Source organism: Erpetoichthys calabaricus, chromosome 8, assembly GCF_900747795.2.
Source record: "Erpetoichthys calabaricus chromosome 8, fErpCal1.3, whole genome shotgun sequence".
Taxonomy (NCBI): domain Eukaryota; kingdom Metazoa; phylum Chordata; class Cladistia; order Polypteriformes; family Polypteridae; genus Erpetoichthys; species Erpetoichthys calabaricus.
Genome location: NC_041401.2, coordinates 41,211,237 through 41,230,910, shown reverse-complemented (window position 1 = coordinate 41,230,910; position 19,674 = coordinate 41,211,237). Strand labels below are relative to the sequence as shown.

Here is a 19,674-nt window from a genome sequence, read left to right as displayed (position 1 = left end):
TTTATAGCTGCCAGGAAGCAGTGTTAAACACTGCACCACCTTATTGTTATATAAGAGAAATACATGGAGGTGATTTGCTTAAAAGTGAGAAACATTTTTAACTTGTTCTAATTAAATGGAAGATGCTTGGAAATGTTCCAATACTTTGGTCTAATAATGATCTGCCCGTTTAACATTGTAATGTAAATTCACAGAGAGAAGTGGATACATTATTACATTTGTTGTGAGATTTGAAAATGACTGTCTGGTACAATCTGTGCCAAGAATGTGCATTTTAATTCATTAAAGCATGCAAATTTTAAATTGCTTAATAGCAAAAAGCTTGTTGTGCCACTCATTGCTTGTCCATTTTAGCTTACATACAGTTCCTACTGTATTTTAAAATGCTGCAAGCACTCAGCTAAAGTGCACATTCTGTAATGATAGCTTTTCCTGCTCTTCCAACAAGAACTATATTAGTGTGAGTTATTACACATGCATAACTATATTTGAAATTACATTTCATATATCCATTTATAATATATATTTGTATATTTATAAAATATATGCTTTAAATGTTTGTATAATTTTAAAAATATATCCTTAACAATCTACAAAATTATTTTATGTTAGAAAACAATTAACAACTTGTACATTTCTTACATACTGAAAATTAGATGTCAGGCATCCATTAAAAGAACCATTGTTTTAGTTGTTTTATTGCCTTAAATAATGTTTTGTTTACAAGATATGCTATTGACCCATATCCCATCCTTTTGTGTGTTTATATTTAGAGAAAAACTTTAATAAAATTAATAAAGCCATGAATTGAATTCACACATGATGTATATGTTTTTGTTGCTTTGTATTTAACATTAAACTTTAGTTTTACTCAAATTATTTACAGTACATTAGTTGTGGTCATATGTTTTTTAATTTTTTAAAATTTTTCCTTTACTGTATACAGTTGTATTTAGATATGGTCCACCACTGCTGCAATGAAGATAGCAATCAGCAACCATGTAAAGAAAGTCCAAAGCCATTAAGAGAGATCACCGTTAACTTTTTGCAAAGCACAAAACTTCATGGCATCCGTTACATGTATCTGAGACAGAAGTCATGCAAAGGACGAACTTTTTGGATCCTAGCCTTTCTGGCCTCAGTCTGTCTCCTGTGTACATGGTCAAGTAACAGAATTCATTATCTGATGTCATTTCCTTTCCACACCAGGATTCATATGATGTGGGCAAATGTAATTAATTTTCCAGCAGTAACGTTTTGCAACAATAACATGGTTCGTTTTCATAAGCTTACTAAGTCGGACCTATATTTTGCTGGGCATTGGCTTGGCTTAACTTTGGAAAACAAATCTGTTGATACAAATGTTATGGAGTATTTAACTGAAGACAAAAGAAAGCAGTTATCAAGGTTGGCAAATTTCTCACGTTTTCTTCCACCTAAAGTTCCTGAAAATATGATGAACTTTTATTACCGTTTGGGGCATCAAATAGAGGATATGCTAGTGGAGTGTAAATTCCAAGGTGATCCCTGTGGACCTGCAGATTTTACTCCTGTAAGTGTATGTGAGACCTTTGTTCAATTCCTTCTCTCTACTTGCAGTCTTATTATACTACACAGGGCATATTCAGCTCTATAGGTTTTCATTAATGCCAATTTCTTAATCAGCTAAATTGTGTTTCATATTGAACTTATTTTTAAACAGAACTATTTATTTGTCAGTGGCTGTCCTCTTACTGAAGATTTGGAGATATACCACAGAATGTTTTACTTTTGTAACACATTTTACAAACCTCAATCACCTTTAAGTAATGTTCTTTACATAAATGAATGTTTAGTCTGCTTGTTAATTGTTCTCTACATGAAATGGGGAAGGGATGATGATTTATGTAAAAACAAAATTATAATGTTACCTAGAGGTCAGTGATGCTTTTATTCCCCCCTTATAACACAGTCTGCAAAGTGTCAGTTTGACAGCAGGTGAGGTCAAGGCAGGTTGGGGAGCATGCACTGGTACAGCGCATTGCCACACCCACCACATGACAAAACAGCTCGGGATCCTGGTTGGCAACCCCCCAGTCAGACACGCGGTCCAGTTCCACCTTCTGGAAATGACCATCAATCTGCTGCAGCCAAGTGTTAAATGTGAATGCTATTTAAAAAAAATAGTTGGATAGTAACATTATTCTCATGGGCTGACTTCTGACAATATTATGGTAATTTAACAGTCCTGGTTAAATCTAAATAAGTATAATGGAAGACAATATCAAACTAAGCTAGTAGTTACCAAGGAGGACTGCTCATGGGTTGCAGTGAAAGCATTTAGAAACTACAGTTCTCCATTGGCCAAAAAAAACAGTCATCTTTTTCTGGCCAGACAGAATTCACACACATACATATTCCCACACTGAACAACAAAAAGTACATCTGTTATCATTTATGGCTGTTTACCTATGGATGGATGACATCCTCAGTTAAAAACATGATAAATATTTATTTTATAGGATGTAAAGTTAACGAAAGGCAAAATAAGTGAATATTTTCACTTCATTTTTTTAAAACATAATTTCTAACATTACTGTATTAAAAGTTGCTAATAACAGGGTCATTTAAACACATTTCTGGAGATAATTGTCTAAAATATTAACAAAGAACATATCTGGCATGCTCAGCCCATAAGTCGGGTATGGTTTAACCAGTTAGTGAAAGAAACTCCTAAGTCACACAAAATTAAATATTGACGTGTGCCATTTTGTAACATCTCTGTGAGACAAAGAAAATCAAGATATGTTTATAAAGAGTTTAATAATGATGCCAAACTTTAAAAAAATCTAAAGCAGTTAATAAACCACATTATTTGTAATTATATGCTATATCTTTCCAAATGTGTGCACTTTCTAACTTTGTATGTGAAATGAGAGTCTGGAGTTTGCACATTCTCTTTGTGTTTATGTAGATCCAAATATATTCTGCTTTGTTGACTTGTGACACAGAGTCAGTGCCAATGTACTGTCACTAACTGTTGGTGTATTCCAGCACCTCCTCCAATGATGTGACATCCCATTCTGGGCTCTTTCCAAGATTATTAGAAAGTACATACAGTAAAATGATTGAATGTTATACTTTCAGAAAAGATGCACTCAAGTCTTATATTAAAAACATAACCACTGATAGACAAAACAGCACTGACAACGCAGAATTTTTTTTTTTAATGTGAAAATGGTTATTTAAATAACTTTTAGTTAATTTAAGAAGACTAGGGGGCTTTGCCCCCTGCTCACTTCGCTTGCCAAGCCCCCGGCCTGCACTAGGCACTAGCCCCTTTGCCATTGTGCCACTCATGTATGGGAATGCAGATGTACAATTTAAACAGATTTTTATTTTCATGGGAATTGTTACCTATGCATCAATGCAACGTATAACTGCCCATGATTGAATTTTGTTTCTTTCTCTCTATTAAATAAATGGACTTTTTTGAATGTTTGGCTCAGAGATTTGTTAATTGTCTTTGCAAAAGCTATTCTAACCGGAAACTGTTAATGTTTTAATATGAATGGCATATCAAGATCTCCTTTGTTGTCTAATGTTATCCGCGTAGGATGTACTACATTACCTTTTTTGGATACATCCTTCTTTCTACAGTAATTTGTGCATTGTAAGACCAGGCGTTGTTAACGGTTGTAGATATTCTTTGGGATATTGTAAGTTATTGTAACTTGTTGTGTAACTGTTCAACATTTTGGATGCATTTAACCAATTTGGTGTGTCACCGATCGACATTTTTGGCGTTAATTTGCTTGACTTCCTTGTTTCTCGGTGCTAGGATTTCGCGTGTACTCATTTTTTTTGTTGATAACCCTTTGTGATGAAATTCTTCAATAAGATTTCGACATAATACTTTTTCTTTAATTGGGAACTTAAAGTGGCGGCACGGTGGCGCGGTGGATAGCGCTGCTGCCTTGTAGTTAAGAGACCCGGGTTCGATTCCCAGGTTTGCCCTGCGTGGAGTTTGCATATTCTTCCCGTGTCTGGGTGGGTTTCCTCCGGGTACTCCAGCTTTTTCCCACAGTCCAAAGACATGCAGGTTAGGTGCATTGGTGATTCTAAATTGTCCCTATTGTGTGTTTGGTGTGTGTGTGTGTGCCCTGCGGTGGGCTGGCGCCCTGCCCGGTGTTTGTTTCCTGCCTTGTGCCCTGTGTTGGCTGGGATTGGCTCCAGCAGACCCCCGTGACCCTGTAGTTAGGATATAGCGGGTTGGATAATGGATGGATGGATGGGAACTTAAAGTGAGGAAAACGTTAAAATTTATAAGAGCTGAGAGCTAGGAAGTGTGTCTGACAAAAGCATTCACACGAATGAGAGTTGAGAGGACTGTGGTCTTGTTTGAAAATATTTGAGAGGAGGGTGTGACTTGAAAAAATCTCAAGGCAAAAGTCTCATCTTACACAACTTGAAAAAATCTCTCTTTCAAAAAGTCTCATCTCCTAAAAGTCTTGTCACTTCGAAAGACTTTTTTATACAAAAGAGAGGATCTTGTAATCCATTATGAGCACAAAAGGAACAATCTTGTTACCAAAAATGGTTAAAAGTGTCTTCAATAGTGTTGTAATGGTTGTGAACTCAGTGTGCTTTTTAAAAACGTATTAATGGTTTCTGTTTCAACACTAACACCATTTTATGTTACTGTCACTATGATGAAATGTGTCATGGGGGCTGTGGTGTGGTCATGTGGGCTGTCTTTTAAAGAAGGAGCTGGGGTCTCTGTAAGTGTCTGTGTTTTGTTTATTAAAATCAATGACTTATCTGTTAAGGAAGACTAGCTTATAGGGTAGTTTGTATAGTTTACTACATTTTCATTTGGCTTATCACGTTGGCTTCTGATCTTCTGACTTTTGATCCTGTCTTGTTTTTTTGGTTTATGTAACTATGTTGATTTATTGTTTTTTGACCTGTCTGGTCTGACTGCTATTTTAGAAATTCTGCTTTAAACAACTTCCCATCAATTACAAAATCTTTCAGTCGGTACATCGCTGCACAGATAGAGTAAGAACTTCAGTTTTGAAGATCTAGGCAGATTCACAGTTTTAATGTTTTTAATTTATGTAATGATTTTATAGCACTCTGCATATACCCTCTAACCTAGGTGTAACCTTCTAGAAAAAGATTTTTACTTACTATGACCGAAACCCACAAGTAGTTCATGGATTTTTACTGGATTTTTAGTGGTAGTTGCATGTGCATGTGGAGAACACTGACAAGGAATTTTCCAGAAATAAAGTTGGATAGAACATTAGGTTGGACGAAAACGGATTCTTTAACTTGACTTCAGGAAAAAAAATATTGTAAAAACAGTTAACCTTTATATTCACATTTGTTTATTCATTTTACATAAGAGTTTTTTGACAGATCAATTTCTTTTCTTGATATTTATTCATAATTTTATTCTTGGTGATTCATGAGTGCTGTTTTGTTTTACTTGTAACGTTGCATCTCTTTTTGTGTATGTTACTTCTTAATACCAAACATTTGCTTAATATTTAAAAGGCAAATCAGCCAGGATGTTGTAGAGTATTATCTGGCAATAAGATGTTATTATTAAATGACATACAGAAAGAATTATCTTTTATAATAATTTTTATACACACAGTCTCTCTAAAAATGTTATAGATATTGAATTAAATTTGTATGGACACAATTTAAATGCTTTTAGGGTAAAATAAATGCTTAAAAATAATTTATCAGGTATGTTATGCTGAAGCAGAGTACATAGTTGCAAAATAGTTCTAGTGAACTTCTCTGAATATTTTGATAAAGTACTGACAAATTTAAGGTGTACAACTTGTTTAAATGCAGCATCATGTGAATTTTAAGTGCAGTATACAAACAAAGTATCAGTAACACTTAATTTATGTCTAAAAGCTCAAGCCACTATATTTCCTGCAATGATTTTTCCATTTATTGCAAAACACAAAATTTTACATGGCATGCCACCATGGATCTGACATTAATTGTTCAGATGAAAAAAATCTATTACGTGGTTTTGCAAGGCAAAAAACTAATGGAATGTCTCGATTTGGGTTAGTAATTTACAAAGGGTACTTTATAGCTCAGAGAATTAGTGAATTACAGCAGTTTACTGCATGAGTTTAATGAAACATTTGTTATTTTCCATGAGATGAAAAAATAGATTGTTGAAATCTATCTAATTTATTTTGTATTTAGGTATATACAAGATATGGAAAATGCTACACCTTCAATGCAAATAAAAATTCCTCAAGGATAACTAAACAAAGTGGAATGGGAAATGGACTTGAAATAATGCTTGATATTCAGCAAGATGAATACCTGCCCATCTGGAAAGAAACAAGTAGGATTTAAGCATATAATTTGTTTGTTTAAATATTGGCGAATCAGCAGATGTCTGACATTTTATATATATATATCGATATATAAATACAGTATATATAAATATAAAACATAATGGGATAATATACATAAACATAATAGGATGTATCAGTATAAAACATTTATTCTTAGTCTGATTGAGTTGTTTTCTCATTTAATCGGAGCATAGAGTGTGAATTGTTCAGAGTAAGTTCGTAAGTTTTAGCACATATTAAATTATTGTATTTATAGTAAACCGATAAGGAATCAAATATAATCTGAAGCGTTCTTTGAAGTGCTATCATCCTTTGAGATGTATTGGAAAAAAAGAGATGGGGGAACAATTTTCAGGCTTTATGTCATTTGCTGTACCTGGTGTAATATATGTTGCAACATTCTTTCCCTCCTTGGGGAAATAAATATAAATAACTAAATAAAATTGGTGATGACATCTGGCACTGTTACACACTGCATATAAAACAGGAGTTGGTGTATTCAGCTTTCATTTTATAGATGATGAATATACTACACTGAAGAAGATTTGAAATTATGTATCTTCATTTTTAGCTGCTAATTCAAATAGGACAAATGGTTTGTCTACTACAGTATAGCTTTTAAAAAGAAGCTGATTTTAAATTTTGTGACATTTTTACTTACTTGCATATTTTTGTGTTATACATCAGATGAAACATCTCTAGAAGCCGGAATAAAAGTTCAGATCCACAGTCAAGATGAACCTCCTTATATCCATCAGCTTGGATTTGGAGTCTCACCTGGATTTCAGACGTTTGTTTCATGTCAAGAACAGCGGGTATGGAAATTCTTAGTTATACAGGGCAGTATTTACCTAGCTTAAAAACAGAGTCAGTGAAAAGAATCTGACAAAATTATTATAATCATTTTTAAGAATGATATATTCATATTAATGTGCTTATATTGTGCAGAATTCAGTTGGCAATTTAACAGTACTGGTGACACACCACAATTGCTGCATGCTGTTTTTTTTGCTTATTAGGAAGATTGCCAGCCCACCTACCGTGACCATTGGGAAAATAATACTTTAATGTGTTTGAAAAAGAAATGATTTCATGAGGATCAGCTCTGAAATGTTTAGAAACCTGGCAGGGACCTATCAATATTATACTTAACTAATTGAATGTGGTGAACCATTGCTAACTCTCTCAATATGTCAGTGCTTTTGAATGTCTAATTCTTATTCATTTTATCCCATTTGTATTCTCCTTTCATGGGCAGTGGAAAGAGTATTTCAATATTGGCTTTGAATTGAATTCTATAATTGATACATTGTGTGCCTTAATTGTCTGTAATATGTGCATTGTCATTACAGTTTGAAGGCAATAATATTAAAAAAATACATATTCTCCCAGTTTACCAGAATCATACTTTTCTTAAATATTCATGACTAGTTGTGCTACCCAACTAAGATAGGTTGAAATCGAAGTAATTAGAGAAGACTTCAGAATTAACATTTGCAGGCACCATGCAATGTACAGTATATGTCTCTGTTATATTCCTTTTGGTTTAAACGTTGTAAAAGTAGTGTTACTGTTGGTGATGTGCCATCTTTTGGAATGATTGAGGCATAACAACTGGAGATAGACAGACACACAGACACAGATGGATGTACTGTATTCACTTTAATCATGTTATTGACAAATTCAGTGCTTTAGTTTATGTGTTTTTGGTAGATCAAGCTTCTGTCCATCCATTTTCTAAACCCTATTATCAAGAGCAGTGTTGCAGCAGAGCTGGAGCCTAACCCAGCAAGCATCAGGTGTAAGGCAGGAATAGGGTGCCTGACCATTGCAAGGTAAAAACAATCAGACACACATCAGGGTCCAGTTTATTCACTCTATCACACCTGCAAGCCTTTGGACTGTGAGAAGAAATCGGAGCACTTAGAGGAAACCCAAGCAGACTCGAGGAGACCATGCATGTTCCACACACAGAACAAACGGGACATGAACACCTTGTTTCAAGTCAGCTACACTGCCACTGTACCATTCTTTATATATCACCTTTCCATAGTAAAAATGTTCACATTCATTTTGCAACTGTAATATGAACAGATCATGGGAGTTGCTAAGTTTCACAAAGAGTCGGAGCTGGTGATCAAACTAGTGACCTTATTTATGTGCATAAATACATTCTCAAAGCCATTTAATCTAAATTATGTTGGAATAAGGCTAGAATCTATCCCAGCAGCACTGGTTCAAGGTGGAAACCAGCACTGAATAGGTATCTGGGTCATCAGATGGCACAAATGCTTACATCCACTTTGGGGCCAGTTTGGTTTTGTCAGTTTACCTAACATATACATCTATTGGTGATGTGGGAGGAAAATTGAACAACCAGAAGGAAAACCCACACAGACCGAGAGAGCATCTGAAAAATCCACACAGAGAGCAAACAGTATGGAATTTGAACCCTGGATCATTGATATAAGATGAATCAGTTCTAGGTGCAACACCACTTTTTAGTATAATATTTTTATTTCCAAATCAACATTTTATCCTTTCATTGTTTGAGCGGTTGCAAGACAATATTTTCCATTTACGTTTGCAGACACTTGTTAGCATTATAAGAAAGTGGCCACTGAAAACATAACAGACACTCACAATTACTAACAAGTGAATAACAAAGTATTTTATCAAGCATTGTTGTACATCTTGTTTGTTTTAATTCTAAACTAATTTCATGCATTCAATATTTAAGAATAAGTTTAAACTATAACATATTCAGATTCTATACTGTAGTCTAATCATTCATGATATTGTTTTAGTGCAGTAGTGCTACTCTTGCCTAGTGGAGTAGGCATTGTTGTTTAAGTTAGTCTATTGAAGTAAGAGACCTGTTTTGACTAATTATGTTGTATTATAAACATATTATTTATATTTGTGTTTCATTTAAAAGAGAGAGCAAAGCAGGTTAGAGCTGCCTTCACTTATAGAGTACGGATAAATGAAGTTCTTGTATGGTGATAAGAAGGACCTTTTTATGTTTTAAATATGTTATGAAATGAAAGACCATTGCCTTCTTTGAAAAACATAGTAAAATAGTACTCAAAACAGGAAATGTATCTTGTTAATATATTTAAAGTTACTTTAGTGACAACACTTTTCCTTGTTAGTCATTTTTTCACACAATGTACACATTACTGTCATCTAATAGGTACATTTTTTGTGCTTATTACTGCCATGTAATTGTCACTCAGATAAGGTTGTTGGGTAACAAAACTGAATACAGTGTTTTGTATGTGATTGTAGGGTGGTGCAGTGGGTAGCACTGCTGCCTTGCAGTTAGGAGACCTGGGTTCGCTTCCCAGGTCCTCCCTGCGTAGATTTTGCATGTTCTCCCCGTGTCTGCGTGGGTTTCCTCCCATAGTCCAAAGACATGCAGGTTAGGTGCAATGGCGATTCTAACTTGTCCCTAGTGTGTGCTTGGTGTGTGTGTTTGTGCCCTGCGGTGGGCTGGTGCCCTGCCCAGGGTTTGTTTTCTACCTTGCGCCCTATGTTGGCTGGGATTGGCTCCAGCAGACCCCCATGACCCTGTAGTTGGGATATAGCGGGTTAGATAATGGATGGTTGGATATATGTGATTGTTCAAAAATATTCTACATATAAAATATTGTATTACGTCAATTATAATAAAATAAGGCAAACATTTGATTTTGTACAGATAGTAGCCTTTGCATATGCTTGATTTAATAACATTTTTTGTACTGTCCTATATTGGAGTAGACACGTGTACATAATGGACTTTCTTGATTGTGGAATGTCCACATTGTGAAGTTAAAATAAATGTATAGTGCATCTAAGACACTGCAGTGGGCTGGCACCCTGCCCGGGGTTCGTTTCCTGCCTAGCGCCCTGTGTTGGCTGGGATTGGCTCCAGCAGACCCCCGTGACCCTGTAGTTAGGATATAGCGGGTTGGATAATGGATGGATGGATGGATCTAAGACAAGTTGTTAATGTATGTTTTGTTTTCATATTAGTAGTAAATATAAATGTACTGTATACAGTGATGTAACTAGCGTAAAACTTTATTCTTCTACAAGAGTATTCAAAACCCTCCATATGAGTCTCACAGGACACTTGATGGTTTTATGATTTTTATGGACAACCTCTAGTTTCCACTTTTAAAGTTGGGGATTCTGATCTGCTGTTAAAAAAAGATTTGTAATGTAGCCTCCCACTACAGTGTCCATTTTAGGACATCCTCCTCCCTCCGAAAAAACTCCATCCTTCCTACTACCTTCGATAAAATATTCCTCCTCCCTGCGAGGAATCCCCAGTCACCCCTCCTCCCTCCTCCCTCCTCCCTCCTCCATCCGCTCTCAGTTCTCCGATGTCCGTTTTCCGCCATCCACCCTCCTATCTCTGTCATCCGCCTTCAGCTCTCCATCAAACCCCACACTCCCCCCCGCCCCCTCATCGACATTTTCGTTAATGAAGTGACGTAATACTTCAGCTCCACCTTCTTCACAAGTTCATTAACCAAATTATTTGTCAATTATATTTCACAGTAAGAATTTACAGCACGACTCAAACGTGGGAACGAAAGTAAATGACGTTAATTGTTGAGTGTCTTTTAATATTGTTTAAGCATACATATTAACACATGTGCAATTAAACATGTGCATTTACGGTGTGATTTTTCAGGCTTAAAAGCTCGCCTTTTATTAAAAAGGTAAATGCAAACTTTTTTCATTCTGAAGGGCACAAACCACGCAAAAATGTCGGTACACCAGATAAATAAGCGCAACATATTATCAGTTGTATTGTATGCTTACAATACATATAGAAATGTGTTAATCGTTAACTAATAGTATGGGATGGTGTTTTTCAACTCAGCTACAGATGCAGATGGAAACCAGAACTGCTTTGAAAAATACGAACGCCTTAGGACCGATCTGGAATAAGGTAGCACAGCGCCTTGATTTAAACGATTCCATGTCTTGGTGGGTTTGCGTTGCTTGTTGTCAATATCTTTACACCTGTTTTTAAGGCTTATTGACTGAAAGGGGCTTTCGTGAAAAAAGTTAGGGCTTTGCTACAGGATACACCCTCCACAAGTTAAGGAAGTTAAAAATAAAGGTATATATTTCTGTTTTATTTAAACCTTTTAAGTTTGTATGCGGGCGGCATGGTTAATGAACTTGTGAAGAAGGTGGAGCTGAACTATTACGTCACTTCATTAACGAAAATGTCGATGAGGGGGCGGGGGGAGTGTGGGGTTTGATGGAGAGCTGAAGGCGGATGACGGAGATAGGAGGGTGGATGGCGGAAAACGGACAGCGGAGAACTGAGAGCGGATGGAGGAGGGAGGAGGGAGGAGGGGTGACTGGGGATTCCTCGCAGGGAGGAGGAATATTTTGTCGAAGGTAGTATCCCACAGCCTCTCATGAGTTTCTGAATCATTATGCCAATTCCACTGTTAAACAGTAAAACATTTATAACTGTATATATACTGAATTATTTATAACTGAATCATTTATGGCACTTTTCCTAATGTTGGTGGAGGTACAAATGCAGGTAAATATTTGATACTCATTATGTACAGGACTTAGGTGATATCAGTATTATTTATTTTAATTTTGAATTTTTTTGGCCTGTTTTGTGCAGTTGACTTACCTACCACAGCCTTGGGGAAAATGTAGGCCAACTACAGAAAGAATGATCCCAGGGTATGATACCTACAGTATCAGTGCCTGTCGATTAAAGTGTGAGAAAGAGGAAGTTTTAAGTCGGTGTCAGTGCAGAATGGTTCATATGCCAGGTAATATTTCTAAAAAATATCCATGCTTTCAGTTTCAAATCTATGATTTGGTCTATTGTAGTATATCAGTTATTTTTTCTTAAACACATTGTATAGCTTTCTGTTGTTGTATAATATGAGTGACAAGTAGGTTGCACTCTATACTTTATACCTAACTGATATAGACTATGGTTGTCACTATTTTGTGACATCAGCATAATATCATTAACAATTTTTGTTTAAAATGGTATTACTACTAAAATTGGAAAGACTGCATTACCCATTTGGCAGTCATATACTGTATATGGATAATAATATGAATTTCTTACTAATAAATAATTAGTGTTCTCCATAGGAATATTTGTTTTTGTTTAAACTATAGATTAACACCAAATGCTAATTTCTAAGAACTTCATTAAAAGTCAAGTTTGAACAATCCTTGAATTAATTTTAGAGCATCACTTAAGGTGTTTAAATATGTGTAAATGTATGTCAAAAACATACTTTGGAAAAATTAATTATTTCTTTAATCCTTTGTAGATTTTTATATATTTGTATTATTTTCATATTCAGTTTACAAGTGTGTGCACTTTAAAAAATGTTTTTAAATAGAATGATTCATTTGCAATAGCAGTCATGCTTAGTTGCTATGGATTACTTTTTTGGCCTTCATTTACATGGAAAGCAGCTCTTTAATCCTTACTTCTGCCGGAACTAGTGCCAGCATATCTTTTCTGGCACACACAGTTATGACAGCTGTTTGTTGTCCCTGAAGGCACTTAAACTACCTCACATATATTGTATTTGCCTCCACTTGAGGTCTTTGAGTTGCTTACAAAAATACTTTTTTTTTGTTCAGCATGTCTCAATACAGCAGAGGAACAGTTTTTTGAATGTTACAATATATTAACTGCACAGTATACCTCTCATATATGTGCTGTATTTATTGAATAATGTTTGAATTCAATAATGTTTTAATGAGAGAAATGCAAAAATGTACTGTGCTATCTAATACCATTTTGTGATATGAATGCTCTTTTGTTACTTCCATTTCATGTTAAATTTGCTTAGTGATGTGATGTTTGCTTAGTTTTATGACATCTATTGTAAGAGACAAATGTATTTCTGTTTATTTGATTTCTGCCCCTTAGATCAGTTTGACAAGGCATCTCTATCAGGAGTACAATCCAATCAACAACAATGTTCCAAGAAGCTCTTAGGTACACTAAGGTCACAATCCTAGAAAAGTCAAATAATTATTTGAGGTCTGGTTTTCAATAGGAATAAACATGCTTGTAAAAATAGAAGAATTCTTATTACTTTTATAATATTTTTTCAGATGTTTTTTCCTAAATATAAAATAGTGTCAATATCATGCTTATGTTTAAGATGTTTAAGGCAAACCTCACAAGGTAGCATCATAATGAAAAATATATATCACTAGCTGTGTTACTCAGCTTCGCCCAGGAAATTTTGTAAGACAATGGGTGTCAGTTATAGCACCGTCTGTTAATCAGGTGTATCAGAAGTAATATGTAAATAAAACAAAGTGCTTTTCTATATACAATACCTGTAATTATTTTTTTTACAAAGGGCTAATGTTATGGGCACACAGTGTGGTGTAGTGGTTAAGACGTTGGAGCTAGATCTTCAAACCCTGAGGTTGTGGGCTCAAATCGTGCTACTGACACTGTGTGACCATGAGCAAGACACATCACCTACCTGTGCTCAAACAAAGAAAAGAAATGTAACTAACTGTATCTCAGATGTTGTAAGTCACCTTGAATAAAGATATCTGCCAAATTATAAGTAATAATATGATTAGGTCACTGGAGCTACTTATTGTTCAACACACTATCCAAAATTGTCCATAAGTAAAACATTTCTGCATTAGATCAATATCTGCTTTTCCAACAGTCCTTTTTAGGGCAACTCACCAGCAATCAACATAAGCAAGCTAATTTCATTCCTCTGTCTTCTGCATTCCCTGGGTTATTACAGTGTATATTGCTGTCATTATTAACACTAGAATTACCAGAGCCTACGAAAAAACTCATATATCCGGCCCACCTTAAATCGCTTCTTAAAACCTTTCTCACCTCTCCGCCAGCGTCTTTTGTCATCTAAATGTACTGATAAAGACAAGCTGCCAGCAGCCGGCTATTCCATCCCCTCAACGACTTAGAACGTAAACAGGCTTTTCCCAGCTCTTGCCTTGATTGATTACCTGGGAGTGAAGTGGAGTTTTAGAGTAGAAATAATAAGATTGTTATTTGAAACACACGCATTTCATATGTGTTGCATTTCTACAGTAATCTGTGTAAACACATTGTTAAAACAGAAACGTGTTATATATTCTAGTAGCAATTGACAAAATGTAGGCATAAACTATATAATGTATGAAGCCTGAAGTCCAAATATCAAAGAAACACTTTCACAAAAGGTACAAAAAAAAGCCACCGCCAAAAAAACCCGCCTTAGTGTGAGACATTGACATGACTTAACTATCACTGCTTCTGTGGCGCAACAGTATCAGCCGCTGACTGGGAATCAGAAGGTCATGAGTTCGGTCCTGCACAACTCCCATTTGAGAAGTGTTCTTATTTTCACTATTTTAGAATAAAAAAGATACATTCGATTTCAGTCTGTAACAGCTGGTGTAATTTATGATATTTGTAAAGGTTAGCTTTATTTTTTTAAAATTCACTTTTCATTGTCTCAGTCGCGTTCAGGATCCATCCCTACCGCCCCCCACCTGACACTGCTGTTTTTACATAAAGACGCGCTATAGTTCTGCAGTGTATCACGATACATACGACCGCGTGTTTTTTTCCCCCAGTATTGCCAGTCCCCACGTGTTGCCGTATGCTGTTTCTTTTGTACTCCAGGACATGCAGAGGAAAGCATAGTAAAGAGCAGTAACTTCAGCGCTATTAAATGCCTACATTTTGTCAATTGCTACTAGAATATATAACACGTTTCTGTTTTAACAATGTGTTTACACAGATTACTGTAGAAATGCAACACATATAAAATGCGTGTGTTTCAAATAACAATCTTATTATTTCTACTCTAAAACTCCACTTCACTCCCAGGTAATCAATCAAGGCATTAGCTGGGAAAAGCCTGTTTACGTTCTAAGTCGTTGGGGGGATGGAATAGCCGGCTGCTGGCAGCTTGTCTTTATCAGTACGTTTAGATGACAAAAGATGCTGGCGGAGAGGTGAGAAAGGTTTTAAGAAGCAATTTAAGGTGGGCCGGATATACGAGTTTTTTCGTAGGCTCTGGTAATTCTAGTGTTAAATGATTACAGTTTTCATTTGTTTATCCTTTTCACTCAAGTACAGTATTTCTTTTCATGTTTTTCATAATTGGTTGTAAGTCCTCCATTAAAGTCCACAGATGTGAATGAAGTGGATGTACATAAGTGCTGGTACACTAGGTGTTATACTGATGTATTAACGTGATGACTGAGAAGCATGGAAAATTTCCCCATTTCAGATTCAAGCGCCGCTATCTAAGACCCACATTTCTCCCTTGGAGTTTACAGCATTGTGATCGAAGAGTGGGGATTAGCTAAGGGGTTTCTCCTTCAATGTTTTAAGCATTGTCCAGGACACCACCCCATCTTAGTTCACCCATATTGCATACTGGTATTATTTGCATGGCTAGTCAATTATCTCTGTGGCGCCCTTCATTTGCTTAAAGCACACTTTTAGTACAGCGCAGATCATGTAAGCTACCGTTATGTTAATAAATAACAGAAAAAAATTATTGACATATAAAATACATGTGCTGCATAATTTTCTTTTTTCTATCATGTCACCAAATGTCAATAAAATTGGTCAAGGCATTTTGTGATTTTGGGGTATTTTGTTTTTCAGTTGTGGGAAGGTTATCCCAAAATACAGGTAAAATTCCATTACAATGAATATCTTTACAACGAAATTTTCATTACAACGAAGTATTTTTATGGTCCCGACAGTTTCCCCATATGACACGAGTCTATAGAAATCTCGTTACTACGAAGTAGATTCAGCAGATACTTTCATTACAATGAAGTGCCCAAAAGACTTTGAAATGCTTGAATGAATCAGCCACAGAACAGTTAGTTCTGTGGTCACAGCTCAGTCGTGCACAAAGCTTGCTGGAACAGAAACATTATAAAAAAAAATTTCTTTCTTCGGACTTTCCTCGTATTATTTTTTTTTGTTGTTGTTTTTTGTTTTTGCTGTTTTTGTTTTTGGTGGTTTTCAGTGATAGTTTTTGGTTTTTGCTCGTCAACTTTTGAAAAACATCCATTGGAATTTAACTCTATAGAAACGGCAGACACGAAAAAACGATAACAGTTCATGTTAGAAAAAAAAACTTTAAATTTTTGCAGTTCTCGATTGCGGCAAAAAGAAGAAAGACGTTGTCAGTGAATTTGGAATTTCACCATCAACACTGTCAACTTTCTTGAAAGACCGAGCAAAAAAAGATGAAAAATCTCGGGTTGCAAACGTATGCGAACTGCTGCATTTGAAGACGGCGAAAAAGGCGTTTTTATGTGGTTAAGTGATGCTCATTCAAGAAACATTCCTATTAATGCGGCACTCATTCAAGAAATTGTGAGGTTTCTAAACTCTCTTGGGACCTCCCTCAACTAGATGACACACCTCTGTGCTCAGCACTGAAGCAAACAGAAAAGATCTCGATGGATGATCCAAGGAACATTGTAAATGCAGGTAACAGGATTACTTGACCACTTATCTGGTCACAACCCTGCCTGACTGCTGTGTCTGTGTATAGCAGAGTGGCAGATCACGCTATAATTAATAACTGTGCTGTTCTTGTTTCAAGTACTGAGACTCAGCCTCGTGTTTTGGGGTGTAAGACAGGGACTTATAGCGTGACCACGATCTTTTAGGATTTGCTTCTATGGCGCCTCACTGCAGCTCTGTGTGTCTGCTGTTGTCCTGCCCCGGCAACGGACAAACCATCTTATGCAGACGCCACAATCTCGTTTCGGGACGCACTTCAGTATGTTGTTCCCATTGGGTGGGGAGTGGCAGGGATCCCAAAAGAGTTCAGAAACCTTACAATATGAAGAAGAAGAAAAGGATGATTTAGCTTTCTAATTGATAACTGTGCTGCCCACAATATGCTTCCGTATTTAGATAATGTTTGCATTGAATTCCTCCACCCAATAGCACAGCAGTACTTCAGCCATTGGATTTGGGCATCATTCGCACCCTGAAAGTGTATTATCGCAAGGAAATGCTAAGAAAAATTCTCGTCAGCATAACTTGTAGACAGGAGGAGTTTAAAATTAACGAGAAAGAAGCTATTGAAATGATTGCAAATGCCAGGACGCAAATTAAAGAAAGCACTATAGTGACAAATACAGAATCTCATTACAACAAAATATTTTTTAGGCCCCTGGCAGTTCATTGTAACAGAATTTTACCTGTATTGATATATAGAAATGTCCTTTCATAGTGGATGCCTACTGACATAGGTACCATCCTGCCAAATTTCAGTGAGTCAACTGTGCATTATATATATTATTGCACTAGAAAACTATATACTGTATGTATATATATATATATATATATATATATATATATATATATATATATATATATATATATATATATATATATGAGAGAGAGAGAGAGAGATTCTATATTATTTATTAAAAAAGAAAATCTTACAAAACACAAACTCCTATTCTGCTCCACAAAAGCCAACAAAAAATGTGTGACAATGCAAATTGCAGCTTAATTGTTTCCTTTTGATATTTCATATTGAACAAGTAGAAAGAACAAGTAATATGAGCAGACAAATACATCGGATGTAAATAAAGCTTGTGTAATAGTCAGATTATATTATTTTCTTCTTTGAAACAGTTGCCTGATGGACAACAATTATGCCTTGTACTTTCCATATGTGTTTATATGAATTACTTTTTTTCTCCTAATCCTTGCATTTGCCAGCATTGACAAGTTTTGCATCATGTTTCTGCATGCCAAAAAGTTATGTGGTGGATATTGTGTTTTCAGTGTTTTATTTGATGCATATAACCAAGATTATATCCTATGCAGGAGGGTCAATTTGAAGGAGATTGAAGTCTACAAAGTGGTGGCAGGGGAAAGTGTAGTTATTCAGCACAGTATGGCGTTCTGTAGGATGACGTTGGAGACGAAGAAGAGGAGGAGAGTGAGGGCAGAGCCAAGGATCATATGGTGGAGGCTGAAAAAGGAAGACTGTAAGGTTGAGTTCAGGGAGAAGGTAAGACAGGCACTGGGTGGCAGTGAAGAGTTACCATACAGATGGGCAACTACAGCAGGCATAGTAAGAATGACAGCCAGATGGGTGCTTGGCATGACATCTCGACAGAGGAAGGAGGAAAAGGAAACCTGATGGTGGAATGGGAAAATACATGAGAGTATACAGAGAAAGAGGTTGAAGAAGAAGAAGTGTCAGGGAGATGCAGAAAGTAGACCAAGAGTACAAGGAGATAAGACGTAAGGTGAAGACAGAGATGGTGAAGGCAAAAGAAAAGGCGTATGATGAGTTATATGAGAGGTTGGACACTAAGGAACGAGAAAAGGACCTGTACTGATTGGCTAGACAGAGGGACCAAGCTGGGAAAGATGTACAGCAGGTTAGGGTGTAAAGGATAAAGATGGAAACATACTCACAAGCGAGGAGGGTGTGTTGAGCAGATGGAAGGAGTATTTTGAGAGGCTGATGAATGAAGAGAATATGAGAGAGAGAGAGAGAGAGAGAAGGTTGGATGATGTGGTGATAGTGAATCAGGAAATGCAACGAATTAGCAAGGGGAAGTAAGGACAGCTATGAAGAAGATGAAGAATGGAAAGGCCCTGAGACCAGATGACATGCCTGTGGAAGCATGGAGGAGTTTAGGAGAGATGGCAATGGAGTTTTTTAGCCAGATTGTTTAATGTAATCTTGGAAAGTGAGAGGATGCCTGAGGAGTGGAGAAGAATGTTACTGGTACCAATTTTTAAGAATAAGGGGGATGTGCAGAGCTGTAGTAAGAACAGGGGGATACAATTGATGAGCCACTGTATGAAGTTATGGGAAAGAGTAGTTTAAGCTAGGCTAAGAAGGGAGGTGATGATTAGTGAGCAGCAGTATGGTTTCATGCCAAGAAAGAGCACCACAAATGCAAAGTGTGATCTGAGGGTATTGATGGACAAGTATAGAGAAGGCCAGAAGGAGTTGCATTGCGTCTTTGTGGACCTGGAGAAAGCATATGGCAGGGTTCCTCGAGAGGATGTAAGAGTTGTAAAGGATATGTACGTGGGATGTGTGACGGTGATGAAGACAGCGGTTGGAGTGATGGATGCATTCAACTTTGAGATGAGATTACATCAGGGATCGACTCTGAGCCCTTTCTTATTTGTAATGTTGATGGACAGGTTGACAGATGAGGTTAGACAGGAGTCCATGTGGACTGTGATGTTTGCTGATGACATTGTAATCTGTAGTGAGAGTAGGGAGCA

At 36.3% G+C, this 19,674-nt stretch overlaps 1 protein-coding gene across 2 annotated transcripts in view; it reads left to right on the top strand.

The window, feature by feature from the left end:
* LOC114656489 (acid-sensing ion channel 4-A-like) overlaps positions 1-19,674 on the top strand; it is a 49,345-nt gene that overhangs the window by 3,328 nt on the left and 26,343 nt on the right. For both annotated transcript variants that reach the window (XM_051931010.1, XM_028808151.2), the window contains exons 2-5: positions 947-1,552; positions 6,220-6,364; positions 7,065-7,192; positions 12,028-12,181. In XM_051931010.1, the coding sequence (XP_051786970.1) occupies positions 959-1,552; positions 6,220-6,364; positions 7,065-7,192; positions 12,028-12,181 (1,021 nt within the window). In that variant the 5' untranslated portion in view covers positions 947-958. The remainder of the gene's footprint in view (positions 1-946; positions 1,553-6,219; positions 6,365-7,064; positions 7,193-12,027; positions 12,182-19,674) is intronic.